Here is a 25,112-nt window from a genome sequence, read left to right on the forward strand (position 1 = left end):
GTTCATTCTCTCTCTCTCTCTCTCTCTCTCTCTCTCTCTCTCTCTCTCTCTCTCTCTCTCTCTCTCTCTCTCTATACATATGTATATATATAATATATAAATGTATATATAGCATATATATACATACTGTATACATATATACATACATATAAATATACATAGTATATATATATGTATGTGTATATATATATATATATATATATATATATATATATATATATATATATATATATATATATATATATATATATTTTTTTTTTTTTTTTTATTTATTCCTCCAAATGTATGCCGCTGCGCTGGTGCAATCATACAAAGATATTTACGAAAACCAGCCCTCTCGTAGCCTGCACGCCATATTTACATATGGTGAACATATCTCTCGGATTTCCAGACAATGAGGCGCTATGCTTGAGGAATAAACGTCACAAGGCAAGGTTGTTATCTGGTTGTGTTGTTCTGTGATTGCATACAAAGCACTTATCTCGCTGGCTTCCACTTCCATTTGGGGGTGGGTTTTTGTGCTTTAAATTTTTTTGGTGGTGTACTCTCTCTCTCTTTAAATTTTTAGTTCTGTAGTTCTTTGTGTTTTCTCTCTGATTCTCTCTCTCTCTCTCTCTCTCTCTCTCTCTCTCTCTCTCTCTCTCTCTCTCTCTCTCTCTTTCGTTAAGTTTTTTTTGGTAGTGCTTTGTATTTTGTAGTAAATTACTCTCTCCGTTGTATTTCAAAATATGTTCTTTATGATAAGAATTTATAAAGTAATCAGCTTAACTATTACGAAACGTATTTACATGATGTATCGACGCAGTATTCATCTCAAGCACTTTTTTCAGAATTGATGGTTTTCCCTAACTTAGTCGATTGTAATGCTGCATTTAGGGTATTTAATTGAATATGTCTCATTTTGTACAGACTTGCGAGTCAGTACCGTACGTGTTTCCTATTGCAAGTGAATGGAAAATTTCACAGTTCAGCATATTTTCCAGCGTTTGGAATTCTTTCACTGTCCCCGTTTTGAGATTTATGTTGGTCAAGACGCTATTGGAAAATGAGATAAATGGTGTCGGCGTCATTGGCAGAAATGGAGAAAGATTTTGACGCTAACATACGTGGGAACTGAGAGAAATATTGGCTATAACCTTGGTAGAATTTTCATAAGTTATTGACCTCAGTATCATCAGAAAATGAGAAAGATGTTGATCAAGGTCCTTGTGGAAATTGAGAAATATACTGGCCATTACTTTAGTGGAAAGAGTTTGAGAATTACCATAATTCTGATATAAACTGAAACAAGTAAAAAATGCGCCGAAGTTTCTTCGGCGTAATCGAGTTTTCTGGACAGCGTATAATGCTGTATGAAACTCTCAGCCTCGGTCCATGAAACTCTCAGCCGCGGCCCATGACACTCAGCCACGGCCCGGTGGTGGCCTGTGTTGTTGGCGCCTGTTGGGGTACCAGACGCACTATCATGGCTAACTTTAACCATAAATAAATTCAAAACTAGTGAGGCTAGAGGGCTGCATGTAGGTATGTTTGATGACTGGAGGGTGGATGATCAACATACCAATTTGCAGCTCTCTAGCCTCAGTAAGATCTGAGGGCGGACAGAAAAAGCGCGGACGGACTGACAAAACCATCTAAATAGTTTTCTTTTGCAGAAAACTAAAAGGTACAGGCTATGACGTCAGGGTAAATTAACACGGGGACAATGACCTTTTCGGGAAATCTGGAAATTTATTGACTCTGATCTAGACAAAATTGAGAAATATATTTACTCAGGTCTAGCTAAAACCTGAGAAATATATCAACTCTGATCTAGTCAGAAACTGAGAAATATATTGACTCTTATATCATTCAAAATGAGAAATATATTGACGATCAAATTGCAGCGAATATAAACGGCCCTCAGTTCATATTGCATTGCAGAAATGTATCGGAAACCCCTCCATATTGGATTTTGGTTTTTTATGCAAATGAATGTGCCGGATGATGAGACGGCTCTGTAATGATTTTTTTTTTTATTCCTGCTGTTGTTGGTTCTTTTGATATTTTTTCCTTTTGATGTTTTCTTCTATAAGTATTTTCCTCTTTTTATTTGTTCTTTCAGCTACTTTTTATTTATTTAATTTTTTCTAAGTATTTTCCGCATCGTAGTGCTAAACATGATCTTCGCGCTATTTGTTATTTTTTTTTTCGTTTTTTATTTGTGTTGCAGTGCACAATTTATTTTTTTGTTTCATTTTTTATTTGTGTTGCAGTTCTTCGCTCATGTTTTTTTGTTTAAAAATATTTTTTCCATTGAGTGTGTGATATTCAATAAGGCATTTCCTTCTGTATACGCTTTTGCCCATGGAAATATATTTCTTTTAATTCTATTTCCTCTGCCTGCTTTTATCGTAGCGTGTTTCTCTAATGCTTTTAAAATCCACTTCTTGAATTACATTCTTTCCGAGAGCTAATGTTTGTGCTTGCTTGCTTGCCGTTGCACTGGCTCCTTCCCATTAGCTGTAACGGGTTGCAACGGCTGTAGCACAAAGGTCTGGGCTGCTTTCGATTTGAAGGTTTCTCCGTTTGAAATATGTTCTTATGCTAATTGCTGTGCTGCAGGAAATGTGGCTGTGAACTTGAATGAATTTCCGCTGTGCTGCGAGCTTTTCTTTCATGGTTCAAATCTCTCTCTCTCTCTCTCTCTCTCTCTCTCTCTCTCTCTCTCTCTCTCTCTCTCTCTCTCTCTCTCTCTCTCTCTCTCTGTTTTACCTCTTTTATTTATTTATTTATTCTTGGTATCTGTTGATGAAATGTTTTCATTATCTGTATTTCGCTCTGTTCTTATCTCATTCTTTTTCGGTATGTTTTAAAAGAAACTTCTTTATATGATAATAATAATAATAATAATAATAATAATAATAATAATTTTATTATTATTATTATTAATTATAACTGTCATCACTGTTGCAGAACTTAAAACTCCTAGGTGTAAAAATGCACCGAAAACCTTTAATGAAAAGAAAAAGCGAGGATTAAGACGCGCTCTAGACGCCGAGATACAAGGAGATAAGGCAAGGTGAACAGCTTCCTCCCAAATTGGCCCAATAAGGGTCTTCGCACGCTCCCAATTTGCATATTGAGAGCTCATGTGCCAGCCGCAGTGATTTTTTTGGGGGTGCCCTGGTGTGGGAGGTGGGGGTGTTCCTCAGATCATGCGATGTCAAGGAAAACGTTACTGAATCGTTTTCTAGGAGAGAGAGAGAGAGAGAGAGAGAGAGAGAGAGAGAGAGAGAGAGAGAGAGAGAGAGAGAGAGAGAGAGCAGTAGGTTGTCATTGTCATTTAGACCTGGTAATGTGTTACCATTTCATATGTATATTTGTTTGTTAATTGATATATATATATATATATATATATATATATATATATATATATATATATATACATACATATACATATAATATATACATATATATTTTTTTATTTACTTATACGTATATATATTTATTTATTTATATGTATATATATATTTATTTATTTAATGTATATATATATTTATTTGTTTATATAATTAATATATATGTACATATAATATATATATATATATATGTACATATAATATATATATATATATATATATATATATATATATATATATATATATATATATATATATATTGAAGCAGTTTGTCGAGATCATAAGATTTAATGAGTGGTGGAAATTGAAGGAGCAAAGTTAAATAATCTAAACCGAACGAATGAAAATAACTAAAAGAACAATGCAAAGAACATTAAAAACCATCTAATCAAAATCAAAAGTAATGACTTATTTCTATTCATACCTTGTCTTTTCATTCGTGACAATCCTACATCCATTATCACAATACACTAACCATTTATTCCTTCATCCTTGCAGATCCTTCACATGCACATCAGCGCCGTGGACAAACTCCCTCTCTCGACCCAAGGATCTCCTCTGCAGGTCCGCTGCAAGACGTTCCTTTCGGTGACCTTTGTCATCCCGAAGGAAAGAGATTGCCATGACATCTACACCTCGCTCCTCCAGCTGTCGCAGCCAGGTAAGTCACAGAATACCTCCCCCCCCCCACCTACCAGTAGACAGGATACCCAGCCTGGCATCCCTGACCCCCTCTATGCACTTAGAGTTCGGATTCAGGTTCTGTTCGCACGATGTGGCTCCCCGGCCAAGGCCATGGGTTGGTTGGGAAGGTTTTTTGGGAAAAGGGAGTTATTGGAATGATTTTTTGTTTTGTGTCGTTTTTTGTTGGATGGATGAGGTATTTTCTTACACACACACACACACACACACATGTGTGCGTGCGTGTGTTTAAGTATATCGAATATTTCTTTCAAGAAAATATGGCTTTAAGATTTTAGGATAAAAAATGACTTGATACGGTGGGAACATAATGCTGGTACATAGGCTATATTTTCGGAGAGGGGAAAAAAACATTTTGGTACGATCGGAACATAATGCTGGTACATATATTTTCGGGGAAGAAAACATTTTGATACGGTGGAACATAATGCTGGTACATATATTTTCGGAGAGGAAAACATTTTGATACGATGGCAACATAATGCTGGTACATATATTTTCGGAGAGGGAAAAAAACATTTTGGTACGACCGGAACATAATGCTGGTACATATATTTTCGGGGAAGAAAACATTTTGATACGATGGAACATAATGCTGGTACATATATTTTCGGAGTGGAAAACATTTTGATACGTTGGCAACATAATTCTGGTACGTATATTGTCGGAGAGGGAAAAAAACATTTTGATACGATGGGAACATAATGCTGGTACATATATTTTCGGAGAGAGAGAAAAAAAACATTTTGATACGATGGGAACATAATGCTGGTACATATATTTTCGGAGAGAAAAACATTTTGATACGATGGCAACATAATGCTGGTACATATATTTTCGGAGAGGGAAAAACATTTTGGTACGATCGGAACGTAATGCTGGTACATATATTTTCGGAGAGGGAAAAAACATTTTGATACGATCGGAATGTAATGCTGAAACTGAAGTGTAATTGTAAAACATTTATAAATCGAAACTTTTATTTATTCATTATTTATTTATTTATTATTTATTTGTTCTTTTGTTTGGTAATTCGGTTACTTTTCGATTAGATTAGTTTTCAGTGGAGCAATCTTTAGTGGTGTGTGTTTTCTCAGAGTTGGATTTTTGTTCGTAAGGAATAAGGACGTGATGTAATTCAAGATTTTTTTTATTACAGAGTCTGAAAATATGAAGCAGTTTTACGGATTATTTTATATGTAAAAGAGATTTTGCAATAGTAATATCTTTTGTTTTTCTAAAAACAAAGAACACCGTGGGAAAATAAAAAAAATTTATCTCTCTCTCTCTCTCTCTCTCTCTCTCTCTCTCTCTCTCTCTCTCTCTCTCTCTCTCTCTCTCTCTCTCTCTCTCTCTCTCCTTAAATACCGAGGAAGACGTGTGTGAATTGAACTATAACGTTCCTGTGTATTCCCATCTCTAGTTCCGTGGTTCCCAGATTGCTGGCATAGACATTTGGAATTATGTTGGAATAAACCTCTGGTTTAGATTCCCGAAGGGAACCCGACCAGATTAGCTGATATGAAATAAGCTTTTTTTATTTACTGATTGGAGGCTAGTGGATTTTTTTACGATTTATTACGGTTTTAGGATTTAAATTTCCGCTACCCACTGGATTTGGATTTATCGTAATTTTATCACTTTTGTTTCTTGTATATTGATTGTAATCTTATTGATAGTAGGATTAGATTTATATTAGTGATCGGACATACTTCAGGTTTTTCTGAAATGCTTGAATGTTCGAGAACGGTTTTTTTTTTTTATTTTCATCTGAATTTAATTCCTAATGATGCTGGATTCCGTTCTATTTTTATGTTGGTTATATGCCCTTTAGTATTGAAATGTATTTTAATTTCATCAGCATTAGATGTTTGTTAGTTAATGGTTTTATCTGACTTTTTCCAAATTAAATATCGTCTACCGACTTGTTTTCTTGTAACCTTTTCTGGATTCGATTTCCGTTTGGAACCATATTTTATAATGTCTTTCAATATACGAATTTCCCCCGTTGATTTTTTCTACGTTAAATCCGATAAGACGGGAAAGTTTTAAAGATTGTATGTGACCGCCCCTTGAAAACCGGCAGGTTATAGGACCCAAGAGAAACTGTATAACAGATTTGTTCAAGCTTTTCGCTGAGTTGTAAGAAGCCCTTGCTGGCATATAGCCATCAAAATCTTTAACAACAACAATAACAAAATCAATAACACACATGTAGTATACCTATAATCCGCATCTCGTGACAGACAGTGGTTGGAGGAGGAAAAGAATCGTACCCCGTTGATTTTTTTCTACCTTAAATTCGATTAGACGGGAACATTTTAAAGATTTTGTGACCGCCCATTGAAAACCGGCAGGTTATAGGACCTAAGAGTAACTCTATAATAGATTTGTCTAAGCTTTTCGCTGAGTTGTAAGAAGCCCTTGCTGGCATATAGCCAGCAAAATCTTTAACAACAACAATAACAAAAACAATAACACGTAAGAAACAACCTCTGAAAATTGGAAGAAAAAGTGCAGTGCCATTTTTTACGTATTCATGTCTTTGCCAGTCCATGAAATTTGATGTTCCAAGTAAAAAAAAAAAAATATTTACCCCGTATCCCGTAGGGAGGATAGTGTCGTCACGTGGTACATTGTAGGCATTAAGGGTCTTTGCAGGGTCCCTTCGGCCTCTAGCTGCAACGGCTTTTATTCAGTTTACTGTACCTTTTTTCATATTCTCTTGCTTCCATCTTACTTTCCACTCTCTCTAACAATTGTTTCCAAGTGCAGCCGCGAGGTTTTCCTCCTGTTACACCTTTCAAACCGTCTTACTGTCAATTTCCATTTCAGCCGTGAATGACCTCGTAAGTACCAGCGCTTGGCCTTGGGCCTAAATTCTATATTGTATTCTATTCTTCTATCCAATTTGTGTTCATCTTTATTTATTTAAGACTTGAATTTTCGTCAACTGGCTTACTTTAACTCGAATGATTTTTGAGGGATTTTATTTTGTTAAGGTTTGAATTTTATGGAGCCACTTCCTCGGAATAGCACTGCGTTAAGATCGTGCTTTCAAAATACATTGGTCGGATGTTCCTAATACCCTTTGGAATGCAGTATCCAGTATCAAAGCTGACATGACTTCCGGTATGTTGCAATCAAATTCGCTGAAGCTTGTGAAAGGTATTCGTGCCTCTTATAAAGCTGTTTACCTGTAGCTGTTTAGTGCTTTTTTAAAAAGCTATTTATTTGAGTCACCTTCAAGCTGTAAATTGCAGTTATGTATCTCAAGTGCATGTTACATGTGACTGCCTAAATCCTTTTATATAAAACTGATTAATACATTATATATAGTTCAAAATACTGATCTGAAGCAACTTGAAATAAGCTGTTTGACGTCTTTTGTTCAGGTTTTTTTGAATACTCTTCTACCTCAAAAACCAGTGAAAAATACTTCATTGTTTTTTTTTTTTTTTTTTTTTTTTTGCGGGGAAGAGGTGAATATAGTTCAAAATACGAAATTGAAGCAACTTGAAAGAAGCCTATTTGAAGCCTTTTCTTCAGGTTTTTATGAACACACTTCTACGTCAAAAACCAGCGAAAAAATTTATGGGTTTTTTTATTTGTTATTTATTTTATTTTATTTTTATATTTATTTTTTTTGGCTGCCCGACCAGCCATCTGAAACAACTTGAAATAAAATGTTCGAAGTCTTTTGTTCAGGTTTTTTAAACACACTTCTACCTCAAAAACCAGCGAGAAAAAACTTCATAGGTTTTTATTTTTTATTTTATTTTTATTTTGGGGGGACGCTGCTCGAATAGAACACCCCCCCCCTCCCAGCCATCTGACATAGAAGCTCCGGCAACCTTTGATGTCTTTGTGACCTGGTTCAGCCGTGTTGTCTCTGTTGAGGCATTTTTTAACACGCTCAAGTATTCATGGCGAAAAGGTGTGTATGTGTGTGTGTATGTGCTATGCCAGGCGCTTTGTTTTGGAAGAAAGGTAAAGAATGGTAGGAATAGGAGGTAATAGGAATGAGGTGAAAGAGAGAGAAGAAAGAAAGAGGAAGAGAAAGTAGGACGTCCAGGAAGGAGAGGAAGTGGGTGGAAGAAAATGAAAGGAATGGGGAGAGAGAGAGAGAGAGAGAGAGAGAGAGAGAGTAAACGTTGAAGACCATGAGAAGATCAGGAGACGGAAAATTATTTCATGCATTTGAACTTTTCAGATATTATTGAAACAAAGCAAGGTTAATTTCTATACGTCATGTTTATTGAACAACTCCTTCTGAACTTTTTGCTGAGAGAGAGAGAGAGAGAGAGAGAGAGAGAGAGAGAGAGAGAGAGAGAGAGAGAGAGAGAATCGCACCTCATTAAAATCGTGTTTTCAAAAGACTATTGATCGGAAGTTCCTAATACTCTTGGGAATGCAATATCCAGTATCACAGCTGACAAGGCTTCCGGTATGTTGCAATATCTATTCACTGGTGATAGGTTAATTAAACTTTTTTGTATTTAAAAAAATTTTTTTTTAAATCGCGTAAGACTTGAAGTGATCAATTGTTCTTCGGGTACGAAAAACTTTTTATCTTTAGTAAGAGAATGACTTCCTTGCAAGTTAGCTCTCTCTCTCTCTCTCTCTCTCTCTCTCTCTCTCTCTCTCTCTCTCTCTCTCTCACACACACACACACACACACACACACACACACACACACACACACACACACACACACACACACACACACACACACTTTACATGAAGATATTATTAATCGTATAGAAAAAAGAAAGGAAATTGTTGAATAATATTCGGGACCAACCTTTGAAAAAAGAGTGTACCTAAGTTTATCAATATTATTACTCATATGTGCACTTTGCATAGCCATTAATATATGCACATGTGTACTGTATGCAGTTTTGAAAGTTTGTGTTGTATTTGTGACCCAGTGTCTACATATATTCACAAACACACTTACATATGTAAGAGAAAATTTAATTTATATAGATATGTGTGTGTGTGTGTGTGTGTATATATATATATATATATATATATATATATATATATATATATATATATATATATATATATATATATATATATATATATATATATATACACGCTTGTGTGTTTGTATATATTTGTGTGTGTTGGTGTGTGTGAGACATCTTTCTATATTAATGAATGTTGTTAAAACTGGCTGTTAAATTGAACAGACTTCACTTATATTGGTTAGTAGCGGTCTGTACCCTCTGTTATATTGCTGTTATTTTCTCTCACTGTAAAGACATTTTGCAAATCACGTGGAATAAGAATATTTCAACTTCATAAGGCAGACTCTCTCTCTCTCTCTCTCTCTCTCTCTCTCTCTCTCTCTCTCTCTCTCTCTCTCTCTCTCTCTCTCTCTCTCTCTCTCGTCATTTGCAATAAATCGCTGATGCCCCAGTTTTTCAATCCACTCCTTCAGCGAAAGACTGTCCGCCTAATAAGTTTTATTACGATATTCTCTGCTCATCCAGCTGCTATTTTTTTGGCAAAAGTATTCCCATTTCGCCCTGGCCTTAGCAACACCAGCTATGAATCCAACGATCTTCATTTCCTCGTGAACTTTCCTCGTAAATCTTGGTGCGCAAAGTGCACTGAGAGAGAGAGAGAGAGAGAGAGAGAGAGAGAGAGAGAGAGAGAGAGAGAGAGAGAGAGGAGAACTCAACTCGAACCAGGGCAGTGAATTTGAAGGACGTAAAATAAACAATGTAAGTAAGAGAGAGAGAGAGAAGGGGGGGGGTTGATTTCAATTCGAACCAGGGCAGTGAATTTGAAGGACGTAAAGGAAACAATGTAAGTAAGAGTAAGAAAGAGAGAGAGAGAGAGAGAGAGAGAGAGAGAGAGAGAGAGAGAGAGAGAGAGAGAGAAGAGAGAGAGAGGTTTCAACTCGAGCCAGAGCAATCGATTTGAAAGACAAACGAAATAGTATAAAGAGAGAGAGAGAGAGAGAGAGAGAGAGAGAGAGAGAGAGAGAGAGAGAGAGAGAGAGAGAGAGAATGTCAACTCGAGTGAGGGTAATCAATATGAAGGCCGTAAAATAAACAGTATAACTTAGGAAAAAATCTTAAAATTAATGGTATAATAGTTATTGTCGGAAAGTGCAATGTATGCAACGCTTATATTTGAGACGATAAATACTGTATCGTACTTTGCTTGTTGTTTTATAATAAGGAATTTAACGGGTTTTTTTTAGATTGATCTTTGCTTATTCGTAAAAGTACGGTACTACTAATATTGCTACTACTAATGCTACTAATATTGGCAATGATTTGTCTTCTGTTATTACTCAAGTTCCCGATGATACTAGTAAAAATTACTTCTTCTACACTAACATTAAATCAATGGCGTTACTCATAGCACAGACATTTTGATTGTTGACAAAAATAAACATAGACTTCGTTGTTGATATTGGAAATAAATTATATCTGTCCTTTTATTGTTCGTGAAAGCGTTTTACTTCTGACATAAATCTCCAAAAGAAGTGGACAAGAACTTTAGAATTCTGCAGCATTGCTGTCGTCTTCGCTTCATTGGAAATCTTTTGGAGGTTCCTCAGTCGGGATGTTTTGGCTGGGCCAAATTGAATTTTTCCTTGCATGTAATTTCAAAGTCTTATCGTTAAACGGAAATTACTTGGTGTGTGTATGTATGTATGTAAATATGTATACTGGACATATATAATATATATATATATGTATAATATATATATATGTGTGTGTGTGTGTATAACTGAATCATGAAAATATGGAACGTGATGAATATACAAATAAAGACAAAATCCACGAAGGAAAGAGAAACACTGGGAGTGCTGCGAGGCCTTTCGACTGGCGTCCTGTACTTAGTAGTCGAAAGGCCTCGTAGCACTCCAGTGTTTCTCTTTTCCTTCATGGGATATATATATATATATATATATATATATATATATATATATATATATATATGTATATGTGTGTGTATATATATATATATATATATTATGTATGTGTATATATATACGCACATATACACACCCACATATGCATACACGCAAAAACCCCGTGGCTCACTGGCTCACTTGTTGGAGACCCGAGATCGATCTCACTGGAAGGTGGGGTCAGACTTATGCACTTCCTAAAAATTCATTGCGTCTCATTTGCCGTTATTCATTAAGTGGTGGTTAGTCGAATGTCACTGGCACGAGGGAAGAAGGTATTGGACTAGCATCTAATTCCTATAAGACTGATACTGGTTTCTCTTCAGTTTTGGCCTAAAGAAGATTCGTATAATTAGTTTTCCTACTGTTTTAATCAGCCTAACTTTAATTGGGATCTTTCCTAGATAGTGACCCCCAAGGGTTTTAACCCGGTATGTATCCACCCTTGCGGCGTGTTTAGTACAAGCCCGTTGGGGATTGCCATAAAAATATAAGCAAAAGACTGTAAATAAAAGACAATGATCCCCAAGAAATGTTAGTCTTAGATAACGAACCCCGAACTTTGTTGGGGTCACTATCTAGGAAAGATCCTGTAATTGTATAGTTTCTTCGAGGCTTTGAATGAAATATGGCAAATAAAATATATATTTCCTTTATACATTCTTGACTCGCAATAACAACCTTTGAGAAAGTTGCACGTATTCACGTTAATTACCCAGAACCACTAATATCTCTCTGACAAATTGAGCAACTCTTGGTTCCCAACTTAGCGAGTCTGTTGTTAGAGATTTGTCATTAGTCCCTCATTTCCTCTCTTAATCTTGTGTCCGTGGGAGTTTAATCGATACCTCAAAAGAACTGGCGAACGAAATATAAGGTAACTTTAAACATAAACAATTAAAAAATGCGCCGAAGTTTCTTCGGTGCAATCGAGTTTTCTGTACACCCACTACAGCTTATAATCAAGGCCACCGAAAATAGATCTATCTTTCGGTGGTCTCGGTATAATGCTGTATGAGCTGCTGCCCATGAAACTTTAACCACGGCCCGTTGGTGGCCTATCCTATACGCTGCCAGAGGCATGATTATGGCCACCTTTAACCTTAAATAAAATAAAAACTACTGAGGCTAGAGGGCTACAATTTGGAATGTTTGATGATTGGAGGGTGGATGATCAACATACCCATTTGCAGTTCTCTAGCCTCAGTAGTTTTTAAGATCTGAGGGCGGACAGAAAAAGTGCTGACGGACTATCTCAATAGTTTTCTTTTATAGAAAACTAAAAAGGTAACTTTTTGTAAAGGAAGGTCTAGCGTTAATTTTTGTTAGTATGGAAATCATCCCAGCTCTGTGCTGATTTTTTACCAAATGGTAATGATTTCTCTCTCTCTCTCTCTCTCTCTCTCTCTCTCTCTCTCTCTCTCTCTCTCTCTCTCTCTCTCTCTCTTTGCAAGATGAAATTATAATCATCTGAAGGAGATCGTTAAATAAACTGATGTACCAAGCTTCATCAAATTTTGAGCACCTGTTTTTGAGGTATCTTATAAACATGCAAATAATTGAGATTGTGGTTTTTAGTGGTTTCATTGGTTCATAACCAAACAGACAGTTGAGTGACCTTGATCTTTTTGGTTTGAAGTGTGTGTCAAACTAATTAGGTGAAATAGGCGCTGTACATCAGCTCCCAAATCTGATTAACAAAGGGTCCTGTATATAATGAAGATGAGTATAAATTCAGTTATTAGGAATCTTTATATGCAGCTGGGATACTGTCCTCATCTGAATTAATTAATTCGGCAAGCAGTGCGGCTTTTTCAGGTCTCTTCTCTCTCTCTCTCTCTCTCTCTCTCTCTCTCTCTCTCTCTCTCTCTCTCTCTCTCTCTCTCTCTCTCTCTCTCTCTCGTGTGGCATGAGTGCGTTTCTGTCTCTGTTCGTCTGTTTTTCTATGTTGTTGTTTTTAACAAAAAAATATTTATAAGTCTCTCTCTCTCTCTCTCTCTCTCTCTCTCTCTCTCTCTCTCTCTCTCTCTCTCTCTCTCTCTCTCTCTCTCTCTCTTGTGGCATGAGTGCGTTTTTATTTATGCTCGTCTGTTTTTTCTATGTTGTTGTTTTTAACAAAAAAATATTTATAAGTCAGTCTGTTTCTCTCTCTCTCTCTCTCTCTCTCTCTCTCTCTCTCTCTCTCTCTCTCTCTCTCTCTCGTGGCATGAGTGCTGTTTTTTTTATTTACGTTCTTCTTTTTCTTTTAACAAAACATATTTACAATTTCTCTCTCTCTCTCTCTCTCTCTCTCTCTCTCTCTCTCTCTCTCTCTCTCTCTCTCTGTTATGTCTAAGGAACATTTTTCCCTCACACACTTGAAAGTCTTATATCATTTTCTCTTCCTTCATATCTCTCTCTCTCTCTCTCTCTCTCTTGTTATGTCTAAGGGACCCCCTTCCTCCCTTCATATATCTAAGGGAAAAGAGACCCAATACCTTCTCCCTTCCTCTGCAGCCCTTTGAAATCTCATCTCTCTCTCTCTCTCTCGGTTCCTTTGCAGACCCACCATATTCCCTCCGAGCCTTATCATCGTCATCTGAAATCGGAAGGCGGTCGCCACTTTCTCATAAACTTTCTGCATAAATTGGGATTTGTAAACTGCCAGTGACACAAATAGTGAAGGGGAGACAGTGTGGAATAGATGATGGTGAGAGAGAGAGAGAGAGAGAGAGAGAGAGAGAGAGAGAGAGAGAGAGAGAGAGAGAGAGAGACTGATTTGTCTTCTCGGGTTGTTCAGTCGGTAGGTCAAAGGGCTTTGTAGTTCTTCCATCATTTTTATTTGATGTAAGGTTATGATTGATTTGTGAGATTAGGCGTTATGATGAATCAGTAGATGTGTGTTTGTGCATATGTGTACGATAATGTAGGCAAAGCCAGCTCAAAATTCATAAGAATTATAGAAAAAGATTACGGAATGTGATAATGTATATGTGTGATAATTGCACCATCACAAATACAATGTTCAGAACTATTACGAAAGTATAACTGAAAATGCATTTAAAAATCGTTTCGTGTTCAGTAATGGTCTTGAGGTTATATTCGCATTCAGTAATGGTCCTGAGGTTAAATTGGTTAGTGAATACTAATTTTCGTATCGAATATGTTCTAAGGATGACGTTGATGATCCCGAGCATTTTTTCTTTTGACTTTGACTCCAGTATCAAAGACTGTTGCAACTCGAGGAGATGAACGGGAGTGTTCAGTGTTTACCCGGAAGCACATTCACTTGTTCATTCTGCATTGACTCTGGTCACTTATTCTTACTTAATTGATTGTAACGTCAGGGAACGTTCTCAGAGTTTCTTTTTTAGTTTTTGTAAAAGAAAACTCATGAGATGGCTGTTTGTCTGTCCGTCCGCACTTTTTCTGTCCGCCCTCAGATCTTAAAAACTACTGAGGCTAGAGGGCTGCAAATTGCTATGGTGATCATCCACCCACCAGTCATCAAACATACCAAATTGCAGCCCTCTAGCCTCAGCAGTTTTTATTTTATTTAATTAAGGTTAAAGTTAGCCATGATCGTGCTCCTGGTACCGCTATAGATACCAACAACAGGCCACCACCGGGCCGTGGCTGAGCATTTCATACGCTGTACAGAAAACTCGGTTGCACCGAAGAAACTTAGGCGCATTTTTTACTTGTCTTTCATAGGAAATCAATTTGTCTCTTCTCTGCTCGAAGTGCGCTAGTATTTCTTAGGGGACTGTTAAAGTTTAGCCTTCTCGTACATGCCATGGTTTTTATTTGTTATTATAATTTTTATTTTCATGTCAGAGCCATATTTGTTGATTGGTTTATTAAAAGTTTAACATAAGGGCTTATTTGTGAAAGTATAATACAGTATATCAGGGTACATAGCGTGAATTCTGCTGTGGTTTTAAGAATTTTTTGTCAGTTTTAAAGTCATCATCTAGTTTAAATAAGGTAAATTACTTAGGCTGACGCAGTGTTAGACTTTTTTTTTAGAGGATTAGAGGATAATGTGAAGACATGTGTCAGCAGAAAAAATGCATCGAATTTAATACAACTTGCAGGAGAGAAAATTCCGTGCTATATATGTATTAATGTATTTTTTTAAGCTTACCCCTTTTAAATAGCCTTGTGCCTGCCTTCCTTACTGATTTAAACCTACAGCAGTTGACTAAATACCAAATGCATATTTTAGTGAATAGGTAAGCAGAAGCTCAACAGAATGTACATGTGTATGTATGTATATATATATATATATATATATATATATATATATATATATATATATATATATATATATATATATTATATATATATATAGTATATATATATATATATATATATATATATATATATGGATGACCTATTATATATGGATGACCTATTTATCTTTAGCATTAGGTCATTCATATACATACATACATATATATATTATATATATATATATATATATATATATATATATATATATATATATATATATATATATATATATATATATAATGTGTGTGTATGTATGACCAAATGGTACATCTTTAGCTCACGTTTACTAGGTCTGTAGCTCGCTAACTGCGCTTATCACTTATTAGTTCACACAGCTTTTAACTTGTGTATCAAAAAAAGGAAAAAAAAAAAGAAAAGTAAGAAAAAAATAAGTGCTTATGCGGTGGCGCACTTTATTCCCCGACTAGCTCCGCGAAACTTAAGCCATAGATATTTGTCATATGAAACTACTTTTAAACTTGTTTATCTGTTTTGGTTTCCTTTTTTTAGTGTATTACGGCGTCAGCAACCTAGGTGTTGTGACGCCAGTTTTATTAGCTATAATCAATCAGTCAATCAATCGCTCACCTTCGTGCCGAAAAGGTCATGTGTTAGGCCAAGAGTTGAATAGTAGCGGCCTGTGCTCTCTCGCAAGTTCATGGAGGCATGAAGAGGAAATTCTGGAGAGGAATTTCACTTCCGGAAAACGAAGGCGATGCTTTAATTAAGGGTCTTGTGTTTGTTTATGCCAGCTGTTATTAAAGTTGCTGTTGTTTTATTCGGTAGTGATGAATTTTGTAGCGTTATGGTGTCGTTGTGCATAATTGTCATTCTTGGTTCAGTTGTTGTTGCTGCTGTTGACGAGTTAAACTTTCATGATGGCTGTTGTTGTCTGGGGATGATTAAATTTAGAATATATTTGTTCATTTTAGTGATTTCTGTTGTTACTGGTGTTGTTTGCTGTTGTTGTTTGGTTGTAGGAGAATGAAACTTTTATGTGTTTTGTTGTTCTTGTGTTATTTTTAAAATGCACTTTATTGTTCTGTGTGTATGTATAATTATATATATTTATGCATGTATATATGTATGTATATATATATATATATATATATACATAACACAGTTTATGTATATGTTATATATATAATCTATATACATAAATTGATTATGTATATTATATATATATACAGTATATATGCATATATATATATCCGTTGCTGTTATTGTTATTATTATTAATATATATACGAAAACAATACAATACATGCCCTTTATATGTTAGGGAATTCACTTTGGAGGGTAATTAGAATGTCGAAATTTGAATAAATCTAAAGCATTCAGAGTAGTGCTTTGATTTGCAACCTGTTTTGCATTCTTATGTCTAACTGTGAAAACCGCCTTCTCTGTACAATAGGATTTTGATTATTGTTTCGAAGTGTGTAGGTTAAAAATACTGCATTTGTTGCAACAACTGTCGTCATTCAAACGCAAATCCGCGAATGAATCCTGTATGAAAAAGCTGAGAGGTTTATCTTGATTTCTCAACAGAAGGCATTTTAAAAAGGTCTCCTTGCCAACATTTCGTCATGAAATAAAACTCCCTTATGTTTTTACCGCCTTTTTGGGATTAAGACATCACCTACCCGGAAGCTCTTTGGAAACGAACCTCCTGCTGCGTGTACATTTTTTCTTCAGTTAAATAGCTTAAGAAATGCATTCTCGTTGATCTTCAGAATTTGATGAGAGAATTCCCAGATGCAAGACCTGTTCTGCATGTTGAAGGTTTTTGAGTTAAGTTTTCTTTTTTAATAAGTGCTATCTTCTTTTTGTATTTCCCATTACCTTCTGTTGCTTCTTTCTAATGAACACCATATTCTTTGGAAGCTTGAATTTCGAGTCAGTGTTCTAATGAACGCCACATTCTTTGGAAGCTTGAATTTCGAGTCAGTGTTCTAATGAACACCATATTATTTGGAAGCTTGAATTTCGAGTCAGTGTTCTAATGAACACCATATTCTTTGGAAGCTTGAATTTCAAGTCACTGTTCTAATGAACACCATATCCTTTGGAAGCTTGAATTTCAAGTCAATGTTCTAATGAACATCATATTCTTTGGAAGCTTGAATTTCAAGTAACGGTTCTAATGAACGCCATATCCTTTGGAAGCTTGAATTTCTAGTCACTGTTCTAATGAACACCATATTCTTTGGAAGCTTGAATTTCAAGTCAATGTTCTACTGAACATATTCTTTGGAAGCTTGAATTTCATGTCAGTTGCCCCTGTGGACTTGTTCCATACGAATAAAGTTCATCTCCTGAATAATAACAATAATCCATAAACATCTCATAATAGCATGAATCACCAAAATGATGATGAAATCCGCAGTGGTATAAGTTTAATTATATATTAGAAATATGTATACGAACGAGAGCTTTCGAGAATCTGCTCGATTCTCCTTCAATATCGAGCAGGTTCTCGAAAGCTCTTGTTTGTATATATATTTTCTAATATATATTTACACTTATATCACTCTGGATTTCTTTACAATAATAATAATAGTAAAAAGATGAATCTTGAAAAACAGAATTAACTTATGCATGTTTTATTGAGTACCATTTATCATAAATTGATTTCAAAGTCATGACGCCATTTTATCATTTCCAAATGTTAAAAAGACGAGGCCTCATTGACACGTTAGTTTTTAGTTACTGACCACTTACAATATACAGCAAATAATTGATTCGCATCGAACCAACTACTTGCTAGCTGCCTCAGATATATCAGTCATTCTCAAGTTATCTCAAAGAGACCAGTTCTGACCCAGGTTCTTGAAAGGTATTAAAAGAGAATGGAGACCTACCCCCCTCCCTCTTAACTCCCTCTTTCTCCCCCTCCTCCGTCTTAACCCCTCTCCCCCCCAGTTCCTCGTTGGACGAGTCGATAGAGTTCTCGGATAGCAGTCTGCTAGGCCCGAGTTCGAGTCTCCGGCCGGCCAATGAAGAATTAGAGGAATTTATTTCTGGTGATAGAAATTCATTTCTCGCTATAATGTGGTTCGGATTCCACAATAAGCTGTAGGTCCCGTAGGCTAATGAAGAGTTAGAGGAATTTATTTCTGGTGATAGGAATTCAATTCTCGCTATAATGTGGTTCGGATTCCACAATAAGCTGTAGGTCCCGTTGCTAAGTAACCAATTGGTTCTTAGCCACGTTAAATAAGTCTAATCCTTCGGGCCAGCCCTAGGAGAGCTGTTAATCAGCTCAGTGGTCTGGTTAAACTAAGATATGCTTAACTTCCCCCCCCCTCCTCCCCATCACACACACACACACACACACACAATTGTGAGCTGCATTTCCCGCTAAACATACGCCGAGACGGGAAGCATTTGTAGTGATGAAACCCGGAGATAATACCGTTTTGCTTCCACGTGTAGCGCTTCCAGGAAGGGACATAAAGAAGAGAAAACACGTGTTTTGTTCCGGCGAGCAATGAAAGTCGTCCCGGCCTTCAGAGCTCCTCATAATTCTTCAAACATAAAGAGTCTGAAGTTCGAGTCATGTTCATGTTTGTCAAGGCTTGTGCAAACACCAATTACGGCCTCTCCCCGGCCTTACTTTCTCTCTCTATGGAGGGGGAAGCTTCTGGAACTGACTTACAAGACTGAAATATTTCAACAAAGTAGTGAAGTCTCGTTCATGTAGACTTGATTGCCACTACACGAAGTTTACTGAGTTATGAAATCATAAATAAAAGGCAAGAACTTGAAACTTGCTAAATAAACAACACTTGAATCGTTTACGAAATATAAGTATGGTAAATCCTCAATATACAGACCTCGGTTCCACTAGGCCTTGAAAATGCCAGATTGAAACACTCTCCATTAGTGAAGTAGAACAACTTTGGGTCTGGTCAGTACTTGATAGGTTATCACACCACTATTGCCAGACCCCTGTTGTCACATAGATTGCCTCTACTTTATATATATTTGTGGACATGGGAAGCTTACAACTGACTTCTTAATCACTTAGAAGAATATATATACTGGATTTATGCCTGATAGAAGCCATTAAAGAGTAGGTTATTGCATCCAGCAATTAGATGACTTAATGGCTTGCGTGTTGGACGCTCACTTAATTGCCTGTGCCTTAATGGCTTCCCCCCCCCCCACAACTCCTCCTACCTTTACCCCTCCTTCCCCCAATTTTTCCTCATTAATTTTTTACTTCTTTTCCTTTTTCTGCTTTCATGCCTTCATGCTTTCTATCTCCCCTCCCCTCCCCTCCCCTCCCCACCTGCTGTTTTGCCTCGCCTTTCCCTCACTAATTTTCTTTTTTTCTTTTTTCGTTAGCTCTTGCAAAAGAGAGAGAATAATTCTGGCTTAATGTGTCTCCCGATTTCACGAAATGTTTTTGTTGTCCATGTTTTTCACCGAGGGATTTTGTTAAAATCGTATTTCCTCATTTCCAACACCGTGAGAAGAAGAAGAAGAAGAAGAAGAAGAAGAAGAAGAAGAAGAAGAAGAAGAAGAAGAAGAAAGATAATCATGCGGACAAAGAAAAGATTCGTTGGGGTGGTTTGAAGAATGGCTGTTTCGTGTTGATGGAATTCTGATTATGGGTATTTTTGTTCTGTTTTTATTAATTTATGGGGAAGAAAGTCAGGAATTTATGGAAATAATTCTCTTACAAAATTATAACTCTGCGGGTGTCATAGAGGGAATATTGTTCTTTGTTCAGGTGTTTTTACGATTTTGGGTGTTTCAAGACAACGTTGCAATATATATATATATATATTTTTTAGATTTTGTAACCATTGATCATCTCATTGTATATGCATCAGAATTGATTATGACGGCATTCTATCAAAATCGGGCCATGACACTCTTCCACGATACGGCACTTGAAGGGCGTGACCTTCAAAGGATTTTGGGACAGTGATAAAGAATAAAGATATGAAAATGAATAAGGTCCCTCCGCCGAGGTAGGGAAGGGGTTTCAGTGGATATTTGGGCGGTGGCAAAATCCCTGATTGGGTGCGGCTGGAAAATGCTGAGTCGGCTCTTTGGAATTCTTTAGTGTTGCCAGTTACCCTTTATAGCGGTTCCATTAATACCGATGGGTTGCTTTTATGTTGATTGTGTATGAATTGCCTAGGGTGTGGTGTTGCTGGTTAACTTTTATAGTTTTCCAATTAATACCTCTGAGTTTCTTAGATACTGGTTCCAGATGAATATCCGTGGTTAAATAGTTGCCAGTTAGGCCTTATTAGTTCTCGATTTCTTTCACACTGGTCCATTTACTGTTCTCTCTTAATATAGTGATTCCATTAATACTGCCCTAAAATGGAAAACTGCGGTATCTGCAGAATTTTCGAAACTGAGATATGCCACCTATTGGGCTCGTGAAATAATAATACACAAGTTACTGCAGTTTCAGAGTGATTCTTCAATGCTTTCTCCGAGTATTTAGGGTGTCCCATTTGCAGTATCTGCAAAATCAATAGTAAGGCAAGGGAACATCTACCATTTTTCAGTTTTGTATTTTTGCAGATACTGCAGTCTTCCATTTTAGGGCAGAGTAGGTCTCACTACCTTTTGGTTTAGTTCCTTTTGATAGTTCTTGGTGTCTTTTATACAAATTCAAGTTAATAACCCTCGGTATCCTTTACGCTGGTTAATGATGAATGTCCTCCTTGTCTCAGTAGCTCTTCCTTGGGAGAGTCGGTAGAGTTGTGGCCTTGCACTCGTTAGGCCCGAGTTCGACTCTCCGGCCGGCTAATGAAGAGTTAGAGGAATTTATTTCTGGTGATAGAAATTCATTTCTGGCTATAATGTGGTTCGGATTCCACAATAAGCTGTAGGTCCCGTTACTAAGTAACCAGTTGGTTCTTAGCCACGTACAATAAGTCTAATCCTTCGGGCCAGCCCTAGGAGAGCTGTTAATCAATTCAGTGGTCTGGTAAAACTAAGGTATACTTAACTTTGTCTCATTTAGTGACCCCGTGAAAGTCTCTTGGTATCTGATTTCCCATGTCTTAAAATTCTCAAGTGTAATTGTTTCATGAATAGCTCTCGGTATTTTGTACAACGGCTTTGTTAACAGTAATTGGTCTCGTTGTAATTATGTTGCATACAACTCATTTTTACTCCCTTGATTCTGTGGTGTGTTTGGTACTCGTCAAGAGTGTTGAACTTTGTTCTAAATTGCACCTGAGCTTCGATTTAAATCACAGTTATTGTAATTGTTTTGCAATGAAAAATTTATGATTTGGAGTTAAAAGGTTGTGGATCCAGTTGTATAAAGAACAGCAAAGTTACTATCACATACCTAATTTAACTATGTAATCTTGAATGAGCCTCCAGAGCAAAAATCTTCCGCAACCTTAGTTTTAAACACTTAAATACACTTTGTCTCACAAGCAAGGAAGAGGACGGAAAACTATAGGCATATTTCATTAGAATATATGATGCTCTATTGACCTAAGCCGTGAACTGATTGGATGGTAACTGGTCCACTGTTGTGGGTTGCAGCTTGGAAGAAAGGACATGGTGCTGTCACCCTTTATCTGGAAATACTAGCTGAGAACGATGAATGATTTTGACAGCATCTCTTCTAGGGAGTAATAGCTTTGTAGGTGAGAGAGAGAGAGAGAGAGAGAGAGAGAGAGAGAGAGAGAGAGAGAGAGATCAAAATAGGTATTTATATGTGCGCGGAGACAAGTGCGTGCATGTAAATGTAGGTGTAATGAATACAATGAAATATAAATATACGTATAATGTATGCAATGAAATATAAACGTACGTATATTGTATGCAATGAAATATAAACGTACATGTAATGTATATAATGAATACATGTATATAGTGAATATTGTATATAATAAATACATGATACACATTAAGATATGCGTGTGTGTCAGGAGTGAAATATGTGGTAACATCAGCACAGCAAATTTTACGTCAGAAGTCAAGAATATTAAGCTTCATTTCACAACAGAAGAGAGACGCCCCAAATGAGGAAATAAATTCCCAGAGTCCATCCCGAGAGAGAGAGAGAGAGAGAGAGAGAGAGAGAGAGAGAGAGAGAGAGAGAAAGAGAGACTTCTTGCATCACTCATTAATCTGTGGGATGAGTTAGAGCAATATTCTCCCCGCCATTGGGAAAGCAATAGATTCGCCCTCATTCCTTTGCGATGTCTTTGCGAAAGCCAACCCCATGTTTTCATGGCGTTGCTGGTCCGAAGTTTCAAGTCTCCTCGGTAACTTTAACTTTCAAATTGAGGTCTCGAGACTTGGCGGGTGTTTGGACGACTTGGAAGTTCTTCTTTTGTTACTTGAGTAAATGCGCCGTGAAAGGGGCTTCTTTTGACTTTGCAATGATGTGTGTGCGTGTGTTCATTGGCGTGGTTTTGTGTGTATTTTCGTAATATTTTTACGTTTGCCTCCGTTCTTATTATTATTATTATTATTATTATTATTATTATTATTATTAAATGCCAGATGTTTTGTTGAACATAAAAGTATCATTATTATTAAAAAGCCAGATGTTTTGTTGAACATAAAAGTTTTATTATTATTATTATTATTATTATTATTATTATTATTATTATTATTATTATTATTATTATTTGAAAGGGATAGACATTCTTTTAATTAGGTCTTATTAAAAAGGATGGCTGTATTATGCGAATTTATCTTATTTAGTGTCTTTTCTATCCTCCATATGATTCGCTTTTCATCAGCGATGTTAGTCAGTAACTGGCCTTTTCAACATGAATTAGTTTACTTTTAAGGAGGATAGAAAATTATTATTATTATTATTATTATTATTATTATTATTATTATTATTATTATTATTATTATTAAAAGCCAGATGTTCTGTTGAACATAAAAGTATTGTTATTAATTATTATTATTATTATTATTATTATTATTATTATTATTATTAAAAGCCAGATGTTCTGTTGAACATAAAAGTATTATTATTATTATTATTATTATTATTATTATTATTATTATTATTATTATTATTATTATTATTATTATTATTATTATTAGGGGTTATTGTCCTTCTATACAAGAAATCAATTTTTTTATTGTTCGAATAGTCGCATGTGCGTACGAGAATAAATGAAATCGGAAGGATTGTTACCATAGACTTCATACCCGGCCATAATTTTGTCCTTAAATACATGGTTTTGGGCTGCTCTTGAAGCAAGAGCCCGTGGCGGCGTACTTCTGGCTAAAACAACAGTAAATACATGGAGAAGAACCTCCCAAAAAGTGTATACTTTATAAGCAATTTTTTTTTTATTTTTGCTGTGACAGATACTGCGATTGTTTTAGTAAAGAAGACCCTAAAATTATTAGGGATGGTTAAATATTTGCACTGGGAACTGGGCCAAAAACTCCGTTGATTTCCATTCATTGAATTAATGATTTTAAAAGAATTATATTAATATGAGAAAGTTTATGTCCTTTAAAATGGCTGCACCGAGGCAGTTGCAGACTGGTCCAAAAAAAGCAATTCTTCACAATAAATTTGGTGTGGTGCATTACAGTTTGCAAGGTTGTCGCCTTCCAGCTTGAAATTTCAGTTTAATGTTTTTTCATACTCAGACCTGTGACTCGGGGAGTCCATAGAATTTAGAGACCCATGACTTAAGACTTCATAACTTTGCGTAAACATAGGCTCAGGTACATGGGTAGCGCCCAGCGCCCCCCCCCCCCCCATTCCGCTCGTGTTCAGTGTTTTTATGTAGGCTGTGTGTCTCTACTTATTGATATTTCCAAAACCTTACTTTATACAGATAGCGCTTCATAGGGACGACCCTTTATTATTTGGGGCCTGTTGGGCAGTTACAGTTTGGTCCTAGCCAATGACTGATAATGACTAAAAGATGGCATCAGTAAAGATGTAAAATTTGTTGGAAAATAATTCGATAAGAAATTAACGGTTTTCACATTTATGTACTTCCGCGTTTCTTTAATAAGCATGGATTATTTATAACACTTACATAGATATGCTAATCATATTGAGTGTGTTTAGGTATACTGATCATATTGAGTGTGTGTTTGTGTGTGTGTGTGTGTGTGTTTGACTGCTGAAATCCCCCTCCGCCCTTCCCAGATCCTTTCACAGCTTGTTTAGTTTTCCGTAAAGAACTATCGAGATGGCTATTTGTCTGTCCGTCCGCACTTTTTCTGTCCGCCCTCAGATCTTAAAAACTGCTTAGGCTAGAGGGCTGCAAATTGGTATGTTGATCATCCACCCTCCAATCATCGAACATACCAAATTGCAACCCTGTAGTCTCAGTAGTTTTTATTTTATTTAAGGTTTAAAGTAGCGACGATCGTGCGTCTGTCACCGCTATAGGTGCCAGCAACACAGACTACCACCGGGCCGTGGCTGAGAGTTTCATACAGCATTATACGCTGTACAGAAAACTCGATTGCACCGAAGAAACTTCGGCGAATTTTTTACTTTTTTCCTTTTTTTTTTTTCTTTTTTACGACCTGCCCCCACAAATACATTCGTTGGAATTTTATCCCTCGGGAGAAACCGAACTCGGAGGATTAGCGTTTAAATGTCCGATGTTCATGAGGTGAACTTTACAGCCGCGCTCGGAGATCGTGAATATTGGACGACGTTCTTCGCTGACATTAACGGTGCAGTACATTGTAGGCCAGTTTCCGCCTTCTCTCTCTCTCTCTCGCTTTTTAGTTGTCTATAAAAGAAAACTATTGTGCCGGATTTGTCTGTCCGCCCGCACTTTATTCTGTCTGCACTTTTT

At 36.3% G+C, this 25,112-nt stretch overlaps 1 protein-coding gene across 3 annotated transcripts in view; it reads left to right on the plus strand.

The window, feature by feature from the left end:
- The window catches only part of Mtmr6 (Myotubularin related protein 6), an 897,059-nt gene that overhangs the window by 775,928 nt on the left and 96,019 nt on the right, over positions 1 to 25,112 (plus strand). For all 3 annotated transcript variants that reach the window (XM_067115371.1, XM_067115372.1, XM_067115373.1), the window contains exon 4: positions 3,900 to 4,062. In XM_067115371.1, the coding sequence (XP_066971472.1) occupies positions 3,900 to 4,062 (163 nt within the window). The remainder of the gene's footprint in view (positions 1 to 3,899; positions 4,063 to 25,112) is intronic.

This window comes from Macrobrachium rosenbergii, chromosome 13 (assembly GCF_040412425.1).
Source record: "Macrobrachium rosenbergii isolate ZJJX-2024 chromosome 13, ASM4041242v1, whole genome shotgun sequence".
In the NCBI taxonomy this organism is placed as follows: Eukaryota; Metazoa; Arthropoda; class Malacostraca; order Decapoda; family Palaemonidae; genus Macrobrachium; species Macrobrachium rosenbergii.